Source organism: Podarcis muralis, chromosome 5 (genome assembly GCF_964188315.1).
Source record: "Podarcis muralis chromosome 5, rPodMur119.hap1.1, whole genome shotgun sequence".
Lineage (NCBI taxonomy): Eukaryota > Metazoa > Chordata > Lepidosauria > Squamata > Lacertidae > Podarcis > Podarcis muralis.
In genome coordinates, this window is record NC_135659.1 from 56033326 (window position 1) to 56050322 (window position 16997).

The window sequence follows — 16997 nt, forward strand, 5'->3', positions numbered from 1 at the left end:
ATGATAAATAGTAATCAGACTCGAAGTCAACAGCATATTTTATAAACATTTTATTGGCTGAATAGTGTACACAGTACTTACAGTTGTATCTATTAAAGACAAAATACACTTCAAAATGCAGCATAAAAAATTATAAACTTTTGAACTATGTACAAACTTTGCCTTACGGTTTCACAAATATCAATACTCCAATCCCCATTCACAACCCAAGAAACTGATTTTTTTTTTTTTTACATGCAAAATATTTGTAGAAGTTTAGCCTTGGAGGTTTCTACGCCAACCCTTATGTATCAAACCGCTTTAAATGGGCTCAATGTTCCAGTGTTTTATAGGTCAATAGAAGAATTTACATTTCCTTCAAACCCACTCCAGCTTTATCCCTTAAGTCTATCCCCAATTAAATATTTCATAGCCTGATTTTTAATTTCCAATTAAGAGTTTGCACTTGACATTACTTCCGCTTTTAGTTTTTTATCCAGGAACAGAACATTTTGCAACACGTTGCAGTTTGAGACTCCTAATATTAACAAATATTTTGAAATAAGTTTGAGCTACACACATGAAGTCTAAGACATTGGTATAATAGATCCTATCAGGACATTTTACACCATTACAGAAAAACCTAACTATAGACCAAAAATTAAAAAGGTGTCTGCACCATCTACATATAGGTATCAAAGAGCATTTTTTGTTTTTGTTTTTAGGTTGAAAAAGGTAGTGATGGCTTGGTCTTTTTAAAGATGCAAATGTCATATTATGATTTTACACACACACAGAATTAGGAGAACCTTGATTCCCTTAGCATCCCAGTCTGCAGTGATAAAACTGATAACTGAAAAGGGAAACACATGGAGAAACATCTTTAATTCAGACTATACAGTATTTCCTCCTCACCATGTCTATCAGTATCTCAGAACGTACCAATGCTTTAGATATTTACAACTGAAAAACAGTATTAGAAAAAAGTATTCACTGTTCCTTCACTAAGACTGGATATTTTATTGTAAAACCAGTGAAAAAACACACTAGATGACATGGAAATAGCCTGTTGAAGAAAACTACAATGGTAATAAAAGGCACCCAGGATGCTGGCAAATGCAAAGAAGCAAACAGAAAGGCTAGTGGGGATTAAAAACAAAAAGGTTTAGAAACATGCAACCTGCACGAAGGCTTAAAAGGATAAGTGCAGTTGATACAAAAAAAGCGCACATCTTTGCTTACAATAACTTATGTTAGAGCACTGGAACACCATGTAAAGCATGGTGATAAATAGCTTAAACTCTGCTCCACATCTCACTTTACGTTGTTTTCTCCAAACGCATTCTAGAGTTTGACATCACACTTGCGTATCGGTTGTCTTAACATTTCATTGGTTGGAATTAAGTTAGCCAATCTGAAAGCTGCACCGTTCTAGTCCACTGGATAAGCAATCTTTGCTGATTTACTAGTACCAATTATTTTCTCTCAAATCCACTCTCCTGAATTATTATCTTTTTATGTCATGAAAAGGGGGCCTTGTGAAGGTGCCCATATCCAAGCTATTTCAAATCAAGTGACGAATGAGTTCTACTTTTTAAAACTAGGGAGAGCCACCCTCATGGCACCTGTTCTGATGCCATGAGATCCCTCTTAAAAACTTAACAGTCAACTTCCAGGCACCTTCTTTTTTATGCAGCCCCTCAGTCTTGCTACTGTAGTTCGTCTCCCATCTTTCAGAGACGAGCCTCCTCCAATCCTCCTTCACTCTCAATCTCGGTAAGCAATGCAGGCTTAAACATAAGCCTGTGAATATAAAAGAACATAACATAGTGCTAGCTGGACCTCATGGCATTGCCCAAGCAAGTAGCAATAAGGGAAGAAAGAAAATCTTGGGAGAAGCGAAAAACGTAGCAAGTGATGCTTGGCAGAAAGAAACTCCATTTCCTTTTTTGTCACTTCTCGTAATGATTAACAATCCAATAATGATAAACATAATGATAAACAATCAAAATGAGGAAAAAGTCCCTCAGAACAGAAAACGAAGGTTACAGAATTAAGTGCCATTTTACAGAGATGATTAAATAAAAAGCTTGAGAGGACTGTTCACGTTAATTCTCATGGACAATGCAATGTGAGCTACAGGAGGATGTTAACAACATAGGGTTTGGTTAGGGCAAAGTATGTGTCACATCCTGACTAATGCTCACAACACCGTATCTAATGCTCTGATATTGGAGAAACAACTGCACCAAAGACAGTGGCAGTATGTGCATTTCAGAAGATGTGCATTTCTCAGCCTGCAGGAACAGCATGTCAGTGAACTTTAACTGACACACATTACTAGCTCTGACACCAAGATCTATCCCCACCCCCTTCCCCCAACGACCCATGACTGTCCCCTGGGCCACTATACAATTGCTCTGCTATCCATTGGAACATGCATGCATTACCCCAAGTCTTCTAACTTCCCAATACTTTGTGATAATGGATTAATTCTGTCACAAATAGTTGGCGACAGTTTACGTAGGACAGTACACTGAGAAAAACTTTGTGTCGTGTCAAGAGTTCAATTACAGAAGATGCTTCTGCAGTGGAAAGATGCGTTACCAGAAGATATAAAATCTGAGGTTGTGGGGAGCAGCGGGGACCAAGGCAGCTACATTGAGCTCTGGCTGCTTCAAATATTAGCATTCCTGTGTGGTTCAAGAGCCATGGCTTCCAAATGGTGTAACTAGCCCTATTTCAACCTGCTAGTTATTGCTGAGGCAGTGGCAGTTTCAAGCTGTGCCACACTTATTGTCAAGGATGTTAAAGCTCTGTTGAGTCTGACTTTTCAACTCCCTGGTCTGAACTGGGTGGGTTCATAGGTGTTTCCATGTGCTGAGTCCACTGCAGTTAAAAGTCTAAGACAAACCACTCACTGAGAGTGTGGCATTTGTTCTTAAAACGAGAACAGGCTGTGCATATGGCAAATTTTCCCATTCAGAAGTTTGTTTGATAGGTAGGATAGGGAACAGCTCCAGAGACACAAGATATTAGTCCAGACGCTCTGTTCTTTAGCTGGCTGTTAGGATACTCTAATCATCTGTGTCATTGCTTCTTCGTTTGCCTGGCTAGGATCCTATACAGATGAGGAGGGGGGAAAGAACAGTTTTGTAACCTGCAGCCTCTTCATAATAGCATTTAAATACAAACAACAACAGCCTGCCCTTTAAGGTAGACACCCAACTGTTTAGTGCTGTGGCTATAGCACTGAACTCGATGTGGAGGAAAGCGTGGGTTTGTTTGTATTATTTTTTCCCCCGTTCTTCATCATAAGGACTGAAGGTAGGTTTAATTATACAATTCAAACAAGTAAAACAGTTCTAGACAAATGCAGCACTGCTTAGGTTAAAAGCTCTCTCTTGAGTCATCATTCTCTGCATTTCTGAGGGTGTCAGAACTACCAAAGGAGTCTCTCTGAAAGAAGAAGTACCTAGTAAGAGTTTTGTGCTACAGTTTACATTTTGAAACATGTCAGTCATACAAACTCCTAATAGACTTTGGCCTATCCGGAGCAAAAGGAATCAGAATATTTCCAATCAACCATGATGCAGCCCATGTAGCTAATAAGCAGCAGTCAGACTACTTCCCCACCTACCGTGAAAAGAAAAAGCAATTCTATAAAACAAACCAGATTAGCTTGTCATCTTTAAAACTGGGGTTGAATCTTATCAGTGACAGCTTCAAGCCACAGTTTTGTTGGTCACAAGCTTGTCTGTATAATGATGCAACTACTATTGTACAAGAGCATTATTATGTTATTTTAAAGAGTATATTAGAAATTAAGAGTATTTTGTGTGTGCCAGATTATTAAGTGGTATGCACCAGTGCTCACAGTTATATGTCCCAGAAAGTATAGCCCCCAAAACTTGAAATGCTGAACCATCCCAGATCAATTCTAGTCTTTAACATAAGAGGAGTATTTTCTAAAGTGGATCACATCTCCACAGAGGGCAAAATCCAACATTGCATTAACTGATTTCCACTTGTTCAGCAGGCCTTCACCACCCTCTCTTCTCCCTACAAAATCTGTTTGATGGTCCCACAGATCTCCAGAGCAGACTGTGAAGGTGTGCAGAGGAGATGAGATGGTAGCGAAGCCCTACTTACTGCATGAACAGAAGTCTGTTCTGCTTTTGCATAGACAGCATTGAATACCACCCAAAGTTACTTGTAACTTAACAGGGTTGGGAGATCTCTCTGAAAGCCTCAGTGGGAACCAGGAAGAATCACAAGCACTTTGAAACTAGGTCTGCAAGCTTAGCAAAGTTATTAGAGATGTTGCACAGAGGTTTTCTTGGAACTGGCTGCAAATAAATTGGGAGCATATGTATGCAAACTCTGATTAAAACAAAGAGGAAAGTTTTGCTCACCTGCATGTGGGGGCTATCCTTTTCTTTCGGTGAAAAAAACCGTCCACCTTCCCCCCGCTTCCTTGCCATGGCATGACGATGTCGGGACTCATGCAGGTATTTCTGCACAGAAAATCATAAAGTTGTAAGGATCTAAGTGATCCCATATGTGCATGTGTGTGACTAGATCATCCACTTTGTACCACAAGCAGAAAGCAGGCTCAAAATGCAAATGAACCCTTCCAAATCTACAACAAGGAAATGCAGTGAGACACAAAAGCCCCACTCCAGCTCATTGAAAGCAATGGAACTTTAGTTGTTCTAACCTGTTGTGTTAGTTTCAGCTGGACTTTGCCACAACAAAGATCTGATGACTTGAGGTCAAAGAGCAAACATCCCCCCTACCTATTCTTTGCCCCCAAATGAAACCAAGAGGGGAAAGAACACTCCAGTCCCCTGCTCAAACTTCTAAGAACATGTATTAAAACTTTCAATCTAATTGAAATTAAATTTAAATAAAATAATTTATCTCAGTTTTAAAATAGTTATGGCTGTGGCAGCCTGTGCCATGTCCCCATGCCTCAAGTTGATGGGGCTATCAGGGAACCATCAGCTGCAGCAAGTGTAAAGTTGTTCTCCACATTGACCAGATGTGGTTCTCCTTAATTTCTAGGAGAATAGCCCTTTAAACAGTGAGCTGCCAACCAACATTTTCCAAATCAATAATTTATACTATGTCTAAATGAACCCAGGACTAATTCTGCTTCGGTGCTATAAGGAAGAAAGCTTCTGGTGGCCAAGTCCAGAAAGCATGTTCTTTGAGCCCAGTATGATTAAAATATTTGAAGTCTACTGTAACTAAGCAGAGGAAAATGAGAGGAATTTCTATAATAATAGGAGCATAGGCAATTTTAAGGACACACAGTAAATGTTACTCTTTCTCTGCCTCTCATGAACGTTAGATCATAGCCTTACCCTCCTCTCTTTTGGAATTTTCCCTTCGGCTTCCAGCTTAGCTCTTGCCTGCCTCCTCTTCAAAATCCGATGGTACTGTTTCGCATTCACGTACAACGGCTCCTCTTCAAGCATCTCAGCTCCAGGCAAAGGTATTCTCTGGATGGCTGGCACTGATCCAGCACCAGGTACCATCTGCATCAAGGGAAGGAAAGAGATTGGTTAAAATGAATACATCTCTCCGCACCATATTCAATTCAATGTAGTCCTGAATATACATTACAGAAAGCCAAAGATCAAATATAACTTCCTAAAATATATAAACCCCTGCTTCCATTATGAGCAAAGCAAAAGGCTGCCAAGTGGAATAAATCATTTATTCTACAGATTCAGTGCATTAAATTTAGCAAAGAAATGGGGTAATTAGAAAAAGGCAATACGCACCATGACCATTCCACCTGAATTAACCACATTTCCAGCAACAGGCAGCGTCACAGTTACAGTTCCTTGTCCACTGCTGGTTGTGTTGGTGTTGGCGCCAGTCTGAACTATTTGTGCTCCAGCCAAACTGGCTGCTGGGATGGTGATCATGCCTGTAACAGGGACTGTAACTTTAAGGAACAAAAACAAAAACATACACAAACACAAAGATGAAGGGAACATAATTAGTCCCACTTCGGATTTTATTCACTCTGCCCTGAAATTTGCCTGTGGATTTGAAAAAATGAGATTTTTTCCCAGATATATTAATAGATTAATCCACATCCATGTGCTCCTCATACAACACCAAAATAAAGACTTCTGCCTTCCCACCCTCAGATAAGAATGCAAGAGATGGAGTATGAAGATTTTAACTTCCGCTTGGTAAATAACTGAATTAACACCACCACCGCAAGAGGCAGCAGCGTCTAGATTGGATGGCTTTAAAAGGGAATTGCATGTTCATTCATGAAGGATAGGCATATGAAGGACTATCAGCCATAACTGAGAAATGGGACTTATCTAAAAGGTAAAGGACCCCTGATAGTTAAGTCCAGTCGCAGATGACTCTGGGGTTGCGGCACTCATCTCACTTTACAGGCCGAGGGAGCCAGCGTTTGTCTGCAGACAGTTTTTCCGGGTCATGTGGCCAGCATGACTAAGCCGCTTCTGGCGAAACCAGAGCAGCGCATGGAAACACTGTCTACCTTCCCACGGGAGCGGTACTACTTGCACTTTGGGGCGTACTTTCAAACTGCTAAGTTGGCAGGAGCTGGGACCAGGCAATGGGAGCTCACCCTGTTGCGGGTATTCAAACCGCCAACCTTCTGATCAGCAAGCCCTAGCCCAGGGGTAGGCAACCTAAGGCCCGGAATCAGCGTGTTTTTACATGAGTAGAATGTGTCCTTTTATTTAAAATGCATTCAGGGGAAAAAACCTATTTTGGTATTTCAGGAGACTGGGACTTGTAAGTTTCACTTCAGAAACCACACAATAGACACCATGGGGTAAACATCCCACACTCCTTCATAATTGCACACTCCTTCCTGAGTATACAAATGTTGTAACTATGAAGATAGAATTGTAGGTTCTTGGTACAATGATCCTTACAAAACAGGGTTAAAAAGTTCATCAATTTTAATGGCATCACCTTGGTGCCTAAAGGCTATAAAAAGGCAAACAGTATGAATCTTGCTCTGGTAACCGTCAATTTTTTTAAAAAAAGAAAGTGAAATAGTATACTGTGGCATGTAGAATTCCTACCTTGTTGAAGAATTGTTCCATCAGCATTAACGGGTTGATAGACAATTGTCTGTCCCTCTGCCGTCTGGGCTACTTGTTGTCCCTGAACTGCAATTTGTGGCTGTGTCTGCAAATTAAAAACATCCCATGAGATGAAACACTAAGCAATGCAAAACTACAATGCCTTGGGACTTCCTAACTTCACATTGCAATTCAGATGTGCCAAGATCAGCATTCTTGTTCGTTTCATTTCCCTCAGTGCCCCCTGCAATCTTCCTCTTTTATGTTACCTGTGTCTGGCCAGCAGTAACTGCTGTCTGTGGCTGCTGGATGATGATTTGCTGAGTCTGGCCCTGCTGACCCTGAACTTGCACTGCTTGACCACCCTGAATCTGAATCTGACCAGGCTGGACCAACTGAATCTGTGAAAGGAAGAATCAGCAGGACAGAATAATCAGATAAATCTAATAGATCTAAACTTAATATTGACAGTATATATTAGGCTAAGACAATCAAAACATGTAAAACCAAATCCAGTACTGCTACCTTTAAAACGGAGGCAGAAATTACTTCCGCTCAAAGATAAAGCAAAGATGGGAGATTCGTCTGTGCCACTTACTATATCCCATCAGGACTGTAACAATGGGACTATTAAAGAGCAGGGCTAGAACAATACTTTAAAATCCTAGGAGCCAGTTATCACATTTCAGCAACAAAATCTCTCCCTTTCAGTCCTAAGCAAACACGACCATGCATATGATACAAGACAGTATTGTAGATAAAGCAACCAGCTTGAAAGAAAAGTGGCAACTTCTTTGTCTTCCTCTAATATAGAACTGAAAAACTGGGACCCTAGTGGTGGGAACAACCCAGAGAAAATCTACAGCTGGATCAGAGGAAGGCTTAAAAAACAAAACAAAAAACTTTTCATTCTCCCAGGAGTGAAACGCTACAAGGGCAAGTGGCAGCGGTTCTCTCCACTAATACTTTCTTAAGCTATTGCTGTCTTTGCTGTTAGACCATAAACTGGGTTATTTAGTTTCCAGGCAGGTGGAAAATCTTTTATGTATACTTGAAAAGTTTTTCTTCTCTATATTTCAGTTTTCATATTCATTTTTAACATAGGAAGGTTCTACCAGTAAAGGTCCTTCCCATCATTTCAGCACAGCAAGACAAATATTTCTTCTGAATGCACCTCTATATGGCAAGAAACTAAAATTTATGAAATCCATTAATTTCTGCAAAGCAAGGCACATTGGAGATGTTACTATGAAGAGGTGCAATTCAGGAGCAATGTTCACAATGCAAAACTTGGTAAAAATTGCTGTGACTTTATACAAACACTACTGTATGAAACAGCTAAAATTATGTTAAGAAATGAAGGTCTCATCTAAAGCCAACTTCCTGTAATATAATTCTAGTATATATCATATTTTTGTAGAAAGTATTTCTCCATACAACACATAATTCCCATATTGTATTTGCCCCCAGCAGCACAGATGGTTCTTAAAAGGAATTAAACTAATACATCAAGAATACCAATAGCTGCTAGCTGAGACAATGAAGAATAGAGCCTGTGTGATCAGCAGCATCATATATCTGATCACCAGATGATGAGGTCAAACAGCAAGTGATGGCTGCCTTTGTTAATGCACTTAGTGAGCTTCCTTGTGGTATCCAGCAAGCCACTGCTGGCTTTTATTACAGCTCATAGATTTGGGCATACTGACCTGCTGAAGTCCTTGTGATCCTGAAACTGGAACTTGCATAATGGTCTGACCTTGACTCCCAGGTACAGCCTGTACCATGATTGGCTGACCAGTTGATGTGATCAGCTGGCCTCCACTCACTTGTACCATCAGTGGCTGCCCCTGGACCTAAAGAAATGGACAAAAGGGAGAACCACAATGAAATAGAAGTCCAATAAGCCTCTTGCATCATGCATTATGATCTACCGTTCAAGCATTGTGCAGAAGGCCCCAAACACAGCAGTAATGAAGTTTCATTCATGCATCACCTTAGGCTCAAACTTCCAGCACTGAAGACTTTAAAATGTTTGTTTCAAGGAATTTCTCAAATGCACAATTACATCAAATCTAAGAGAAAGAAATAATTCACCACCAATGGCCTACATAGCCAGAGACCTGAAACTCTGCAAGGAACTCAAGTTTGCATATCTCACTAACTCATTAAACAATATATCCCTCGGCACATCAAATGTAGCACAAGGCAGCCTTTGTCAACCTGGTGTTCAACGGATGCTGTGGACTACAACTCCCACCAGCACAATGATGCGAGTTGTAGATGAAAACAGCTTGAAGGCACCACATTTATGAAAGCTGACATTAGCTTTCACAGGCTTCAGTTTTTGGCAGTAGCTCCACATTGTCTGTAACATGTAGTTCTGCCCTTAGCCATGTTGGAAAAAAGGAAGACCATATCCAGCAAGACCAAGAGTGTTTTCACCTTTGCCCGTCTTATGTAGCAGTTTGCAACATGAAGCAACCAGAGCTCTGGGGAGAGACAAACACTACCTAATCACTGAGGTTTCCAGGCAACTCACATAGTAAATAAGTATTAATAAACTGGATATGATATGATTTCTAAGAAATATTTTATATCATTTAATATAAATGAACCCCAAGAGGTTTAAATAAAATATCCAAAGCAAAATATTACTACTTACCATAAAAATAAATAACTAGATCGCTTAATACACCTATCAACAGAACAGGGCAGTAAACTTTAGAATCCAGGGGAAGCCTGCATAAAAGTGTGTTTTCAATAAGTATTTAAATAGAACTACTTTCCAGCTCATGGACTGCAGGTGGGAAGATGTCTCAACCTGAAGGCCAGCCTTTTAGATGTCCAAAGGTGGCATTCCACTGATTATGTTATAACCAGGAAAATCTTAACAAACTGATCATTAATATGTATAGGGGGAGGAGATCTGCTAGGCATCCGGGTCCAAGGTTGTTTGAGGTTGTATATGCCAACAACAATATATGAACTCAGTAGTGAATAGGCAAACAGTTCCAAGTAGTCCCTTGAAATTATGAGAATGGAGTATGACACATATAGTACTCTAATTTGTCTTTAGGAGCTTTGATTACTATGCGAGCTACCTTGAAACCTCAATTGTTAGCTTGTGCTGTGAGGGAAAAGCCAGAGTTTTATGGACCATTATCCTGACATAAGAAATATTCTTATGATGAATGGGCTTTGGACTAGTTCATGTAGAGTTACATTTCATTTAGGAAATGAAAGAGTAGTCGAAAACAGAAGAAAAGAAAGCTAAAGTGAGATGTATATTGACAAACATATCTGCTGTAGAAATCAACAAAAGTCAACTCTACCTTTCTCAAATTCTTTTTTTTTTTTTTTAAATATATATTTATTAAAGTTTTTCACATAAAACATATATTATATAAACACAAATCAACATTGTCCATTTAGCATCTTTCAATTGTTACATAAGACTCCCCCACACCTCCCACATACACTTGCATCATTATTAAATTAGTTTCAAACAAATTATTATTTTACTCATAATCTTGATTTAGTTAGCATATAATTCATCCTTAAATCTAATTTAGTGATAGACAGTTATTTTCGGCTCTGGCATCCGATTCAGCACTCAACCAAATTACAATATTTTTGTAAATAAGTCTTAAATTTCTTCCAATCTTCTTCCATCCTTTCTTCTCCCTGGTCTCGAATTCTGCCGGTCATTTCGGCTAACTGCATGTAGTCTATCAGCTGCATCTGCCATTCTTCCACAGTGGGTAGCTTCTGCGTTTTCCAATTCTTGGCGATCAATATTCTTGCTGCTGTTGTTGCATACTCTACCTTTCTCAAATTCTACAATAAAGTTTTCCGCAGTCTTAGAATGACAGGTTGGAGAGCAGAAGAGGAACAAAATATAATCCAGGCGAAGTCAAGCAAATGCAAGCAAGCCATTTTAATTAGTTCACCACTCAGAATAATAAATTACTGAATACTAATTCAAATGCTCTAACAAGCAAAACAACAACAACAACCCCAAGTCAATTCAAGCCAAATTAGAAACAAACAACACCATTCAAGAAAAGAAATAAAAACATCCACAGCAATCCTGGCATATTTAACCAAATGAGATGATGTTCACAATGACATTAATAGTTTCAGAGCACAAACCAGGGTTTGAAATATACCTACAATGGATGTCATTTGTTTTTGTTTCATTATTTTTTTTTAAATCTAGTTTACAGATTTTCTGATTAGAACAGAAACAATCCATTATCTATACTGGTCAGGCAAGATTTTTTTATTTTATTTAAAAAAGTGTGTCTTCTTCAAACAATGGACTGGGTGAGGGGAATCTGTCACTCTCTCAACATGTATAATTTCATCTAGATTTTCCTTCCCAAAGAGAGGCTATAAGAAAGGGTTACTCATCTTTGTATTTGTGAAGTAGAAGTTTCATGGATCTGGACTTGCTGCATGCATTTTTATCTGCAAGGTCAGTTCCAACCATGTTAACTCTCATGTTCTCTACTGTTAGCATAAGCCATAACCGGTTACAGAGCAAGTAAACTGCCACTATTTTTCTGTTCCTATTTCAAGCCCCAGTGCAAACACAGCATCAAACATGAGGTGATGGGGTGATTCATGCAGTGCTCACATAAACACAAGAGATAGGACACCACTACCTGGAGGGTCTGGACTTGCTGGCCTGAGGCAGATGCCACCTGGGCCTCAGTCTGCAACTGGACAGCAGTGACACCGCCCTGCTGCTGGGAACAGGAACAGGAAGAGCTTAAAACTTTGGAAGGAGGAAAGGAAGAGTTCAAGACAAGAAATAGCCTTACTGCAGGGAGAAGGACAAGGAGTCCTGTGAAGGGGAGCTATCTGGTTCACCTCCAGTGTTTGGACCGAGACACAGGCTGAAAAAAGAACAACACTGTACTGCTGCTGCCCCCAGGATAAATATAAAAGCTCTTCAAAGTTCCTTATAATGAGCTGCAGGTTTCACGAGGAGCACAAAATAAATAAATAGCCCACTGAAGGTCTTTATACTCTCAAGAATAATTCTGAATACTTTCTCACTGCATGGAGCCTATATCAGTGCAGCCTTAACATTGTGGTGTCAGGACTTTTCTCAGAAAAAAGCACATACACATAAGAAAATGGTAGCAAGGTAAGACAAAAGGAAGTAAAAGTCTATTATATTTTCCACTTCAGCACCTATTCCCTTACCTACATATTGCTACATTGTGTTTTAAAGCTTAGAGTTGGGTTGAAGGACATCTTAATACAGTACTACACAAACAGGATCGTAACACCTTTACAAAAATGATCAAAACACCTACCTACTACAAAAAAATTAAAGTCCACAAAGATTTCATTGAGTGATGCTGATGTCACTTAAGACTGCATAAGTCACTAACTATTCATTTTTCCGTACACTATAATAAAATTTCATAAAAGTAACAGCTTACACACTGTTGGAGAAAACAAGAACCACTTTGGGGACTGGGTGGGAACAATCTGGAAAAATACAAGTTTGAAAGACAAAATGTCCTGCAATTATTTATTGTGCTGCATGTTCTTAATATTTAAAACAGGTATGGAGTTTTCGAAAACACACACACATATACCTCTGAGTAAAGTAATAATTAGCAGTGAAGAATCTATTATTGTTGACCTCTAAAGCAGAATTTAAGAACCAAATGCATGAGTTAGCCACCCCAAGTAATTTTCCATACCTGTTGCTGAATTTGTCCAGCCTGCACCACAATCTGTTCTGTTGAACTATTGCTGTTTGCTGTGTACTGCTCCATTGTTTTTGTAGTGCCAATCCTCTATTCAGTCCTCAACTGGAAACCTAAAAAGCAGAGAGAATTTCAAACAATGATCAAGATCTGAATTCACTTATGATAACTACAAATGTGTTAGGATACCTGAGCAGAGTCCCCCTTTCCTTCAAATAATCCCAGTGTTAAATAAACTTTAGCACAATACATTTGAGATAACTCTTGTGCAGCCAATACAAATAGTGAATGTGGCTATGGAAGGGCATTTCAGAAAGACAAACTTTCATATTTCTTAAGTGGTTAAGTTTTATTTTTGTTTTCTATACAGTTTGGCTTAAATTTTTCACTTAAAAGCACCTTAGGCATAAAAGATTTTGGATTCTGCATACCCAGATCGTTGCCTGGACATTTCATGTAATCTGCATACTACAAGAGCCTGTCATTCTGTATTCTTGTGCTGTTTTTGTATATTAGATAGTCTGTTCTTCTTTTATGCTGCTGCTGAGATAATCTGTATTTATTGTTTATCTCTAATTATTAGGATTGTATTTATATAATTAATTTGATGTTTATGCTTTGCAGATATTATGCAGATATGCTACATTTGTGTTGTATGTTGCAAACTATCCTGTGGTCTTCTGATGAAGGGTGGCATTTAAAAAAAAAAAAAAACAACTTTTATTGATTTACAAGGCTCTTTACAACTTAAGAACCCCAATACGTTATATTCCTGACCAGTCACTGAGGTCTTTGAGAGATTCACTGTTAATGCCTTTCCCACTAATGGTTCAGATACACATCTTGTCCACCAGGAGCTGTAACCAATTCTGTGGATCAGGCAGGACCCCTCCCTACTGAACATCTGGTGTTTGGTTAATACGTTTTCTGTAGGCAATTTGAGTTTTCTGATCTTATGGTACACTGTGTAGAAACTGCAGTATTAAGCAACATTTACAATTTAAAACACAAAACACTATTTCCATGGCCTTAACCCAACAACCTCCTATCCAACAATTTCCTATCTGAAAATTCGGATACAGTCACCACCACACCAGGTGACAGACTGCATTCTAAAGTATTTCAAAGTAATAAAGTTTATAACATGCTCTGTAATTTTCTCTTTAAAAATGCCCTGTTGCAAATATTTATAATGCTTTCAACAAGACTTGCACCCAAGATGATGCGACAGAGAATTTGAAGCAAGGATTGCCAGAAGCGATGTTTCAGGCAATAGGATTGGGGTGGGGATGTAATGCATGCTCTCCTAGCCCTGTTCCAGTGCTACTCAACTGTGGAAGCTGCACCAGCAGCAGGGCTTTTCTGTCCTACAGGTAACACAAGCACAAGACTACATAGCAGAAATCTATGCCGCAGCTCTTCCCAAAATTGGGGCAATATTGATCTGGGAAGGAGTCCATTGCATATTCTGCTTATGTGTTGTGGGCCTCCTGATGATACATTAGCAGTGGGTAAAGAGTCACCTTTCAGGGGGTTCCATGCTGCACAACTAATGTCAGAATGGACTTACTGCTTCTGCTTCTATGGTAACCTGGAAGCAGCTCCAACTATGGAGTCTCCTGTACCTTCTTCCCTGACTACCTACTTGCTGATCTACCTCCTTCTTCTTTCCCCCTCAGCATTACTGCTGGCTGGAACCCAAGCAGGGCTAGGAGAAACCCACTGTCAAAGGCAGGCAATCAAACCCAGCTGTTAACCTACTGGAAACTGAAAGCTGGAGATAAGAAGACATAAATTTACTCTAAGCTTAAACTCACACTCACCAATTGGCAGCAGATACTAGAGCAACCTCCAGCAGAGCCAAGCTGCAAAGTAAACTGTGAACAAGCAACAGCAGGATCAGAAAGGTGTGATAGTATTATTTGGGTGGCACTTCAGTTTTTCTGAAATGTTCACATCACCTCAGGATTAATTTTGGAGTTAGATAAGGACGCAATACAAACACCTGCATAGCAGGCTTAAGGCAGCAGCCTAGCCTCTGCTGCATCCACAACACTACTGTTCATGCTGGTAAGGGAGAGAAGGTTGTTGAGCCACCTGCTAGACTGAGATAATCCAATGAATCCTATGTTGGTTCAGCCCTGCCCCTGCTTGTATTTCCACTATTTCCAGCAGTAGCTTTGGCCTGTCAACTGTTTGGGTGGGTGCACTGAGGTCCTCCCTTGCTGGTAACTAAGCTCCCTGGAGGTACACTTCCACCTCATCCAGATGATCTCCAGAACAGCTGATGATGAGCCCATGCATTCGTTTAGACAAAATTTGGAGAGTAAGACCCCAAAAGATGGCAGGTGCAGAATTAAACCATCTAACTAAGTTGATACAAAATATATGCCAACTGTGTTTCATCTGAGATGTCGGATGAATGTGACACTTCCTATTACTGCCAAGTCTTCACCTCTTTCTTTGTTTTCGGCAGAAGAATGTTGCAGATTTCTCATCTTATGAAGATAGATCGAGTACCTGGCAACCACTTACTGCCACAACTCAGGGTAGATTACATTTTAAATTTCAATTCTTACATTCTCTAAGATCAACACAAAGATCAATAAACTACATCTTGAAGGCAAAAAAGCAAGAAAAACATTGCCTGAATATCACGTTGGCAATGTCTATCAATTGCCTACAGCTATGGTTAATAGCTTTCCTCATGAGCAGCTTTTTAAAAGAACTCTTCTCCAAGTTTAACTAGAATTCTGAAGTTATAAACATATCAGAGAATACATATAGCTCCCATCACTTACAGTTCAACCCTAAATCATATAATGCGTTTTGTTCCATGTAGGTATAGGAAACTCCATTGATTTCTACTAGATTTCATTCTTACATCATTCATAGGATAATGAAATCATTATCACAAAACCCAATGGAAAAATAATTGAACTGCAAACATGTAATTCAGGCAGATGACAGATCACTCCTTTGTAATGCAAACATGTCAGCTAAAATGAAGTTTAATGCAGAAGTTTTGTTTTTTGCTGTAGAAAGGACATCACCCCCTCATCTCATCAAATTCACACAAAAAATTGAGGCTAAGTTTCTAATATGAGAGAAGAAAGCATGCTATTAACAGATACTGAAATCTAGCATGACAAATAAGGGAGAGATGCCTGCCTTTGTGTAGCGAAAGGCCCTAACACTTTAAGTAGTGGGTCTCAGCGAAGAGTACTTTTTTATGACAAAGGCCAGAGCTGGGCCCAGAAACAGGCAGGAAGGCTTCGCAGGGGACCCTGAGCCCTTTGGTTGCCGTGATCAGCGTCCGAGCAAAACTGACCTCGTTGGGCAGTGGTAGGCAGCCACACGCAGGGTGACGAGTCCCGCACTGGGCACAGCCGTGTCAGCTTGGAGGGAGAACCGGAGGCCGCTTTCGCCCTTCCAGGAAAGCCACCCCCCCCCATAACGCGACTTCCCCTGGACTCCCCACACTTTCCTCCTCAGCAACCTCACCCCCAACCCAGCGAGGGCCACAAAAGGGCATCCCAGAGGTTTCTCCGGCGGCCCCGGGAGCACCGCGCCAAGGGCGGAACGGCACCGACTATCCCTCCTCGTCCTCTCCCCATTGGGGTGACCCTCCCGGCTACCCCATCCCGCCTCAGCGCACGATCCGGGCGCCCAAGGGGCCACGTCCACTAGCTGCCCCAGCGCTCGCCCAGCCCTAGCCCGCGCGCGGCCTTCTGACTGGCCACTCGGCCCCGCCAATCCCGGCTCTTGGGCCGGCGCTCGGGGGCTCCATATTGGCTGCTCGCACTCACCGTGCCTTGCTCCCCCGGTTCGGGTCCCGCTCTGATTGGCTCCGCCACCGGTCCCCGAAACCCAATCAGCGCCTCCACTCAGCCGCCGCGCAAAATGGCGCCCAACCCCCGACGCCCAACAAAGAGAAGACGAGGGTGGCCTCCGCGCAGGCGCCGCAAGAAGAGCTCCTCCCGCCGAAGCTTGCGCTGGTTTGAAACTCTGCGCGCACGCGCTGTTGGAACAGTCGTGCGCTCCCTCGTTAAGTCGCCTCGTTGCCTTCTACTTTTAGATAGCTTCTCTACGCATGTGCAGGGCAGGATAATTGGTGTGTGTGTGTTTCCTATGGTAATTTGTGCTCTGAGGCGACACCATAGAGTTCTCTGCCTAGAAAGGCATACGTATAGGT

The 16997-nt window shown here is 40.8% G+C and overlaps 2 protein-coding genes across 25 annotated transcripts in view; one reads left to right on the forward strand and one right to left on the reverse strand.

Annotated features, from left to right (window-relative positions):
- Window positions 1-35: 35 nt before the first annotated feature.
- NFYA (nuclear transcription factor Y subunit alpha) lies at window positions 36-16748 on the reverse strand. 18 transcript variants are annotated; one of them, XM_028734015.2, is made up of 11 exons: window positions 16134-16242; window positions 14626-14679; window positions 12797-12915; window positions 11738-11824; window positions 8780-8926; window positions 7340-7471; window positions 7071-7176; window positions 5772-5938; window positions 5349-5522; window positions 4395-4496; window positions 3260-3438 (listed from the first exon to the last, which is right to left on the reverse strand). In XM_028734015.2, exons 3-11 carry the CDS (start codon window positions 12869-12871, stop codon window positions 3370-3372), a joined length of 1059 nt encoding a protein of 352 aa, XP_028589848.1. In that variant the 5' UTR covers window positions 12872-12915; window positions 14626-14679; window positions 16134-16242; the 3' UTR covers window positions 3260-3369. The 18 variants fall into 18 exon arrangements, with proteins under 18 accessions (XP_028589859.1, XP_028589855.1, XP_028589856.1 ...); XM_028734026.2 differs by lacking the exons at window positions 3260-3438; window positions 14626-14679 and adding an exon at window positions 36-1782 and having other exon boundaries at window positions 16134-16291; XM_028734022.2 differs by lacking the exons at window positions 3260-3438; window positions 14626-14679 and adding an exon at window positions 36-3100 and having other exon boundaries at window positions 11738-11821; window positions 16134-16290.
- Window positions 16706-16997, forward strand: part of OARD1 (O-acyl-ADP-ribose deacylase 1) — a 43688-nt gene continuing 43396 nt past the window's right edge. For 3 of the 7 annotated variants that reach the window (XM_077928877.1, XM_077928879.1, XM_028734035.2), the window contains exon 1: window positions 16706-16849. In XM_077928877.1, the coding sequence (XP_077785003.1) occupies window positions 16706-16849 (144 nt within the window). Of the gene's footprint in view, window positions 16996-16997 lie in introns of all 7 variants that reach the window. The other 4 variants (XM_077928886.1, XM_077928887.1, XM_077928882.1 and 1 more) reach the window with 4 other exon arrangements.

Bases quoted from the DNA above. Each gene is read 5' to 3' on its own strand.
- NFYA (XM_028734014.2), bottom strand. From the start codon at position 12,871: ATGGAGCAGTACACAGCAAACAGCAATAGTTCAACAGAACAGATTGTG. The intron at 8,927-11,737 runs GTGGTGTCCTAT...CCATTTCTTTAG, and splicing joins AAGTCCAGACCCTCCAGGTA to GTCCAGGGGCAGCCACTGAT. The intron at 3,439-4,394 runs GTGAGCAAAACT...TTCTTCTTTCAG, and splicing joins AGGATAGCCCCCACATGCAG to AGAGACTCCTTTGGTAGTTC.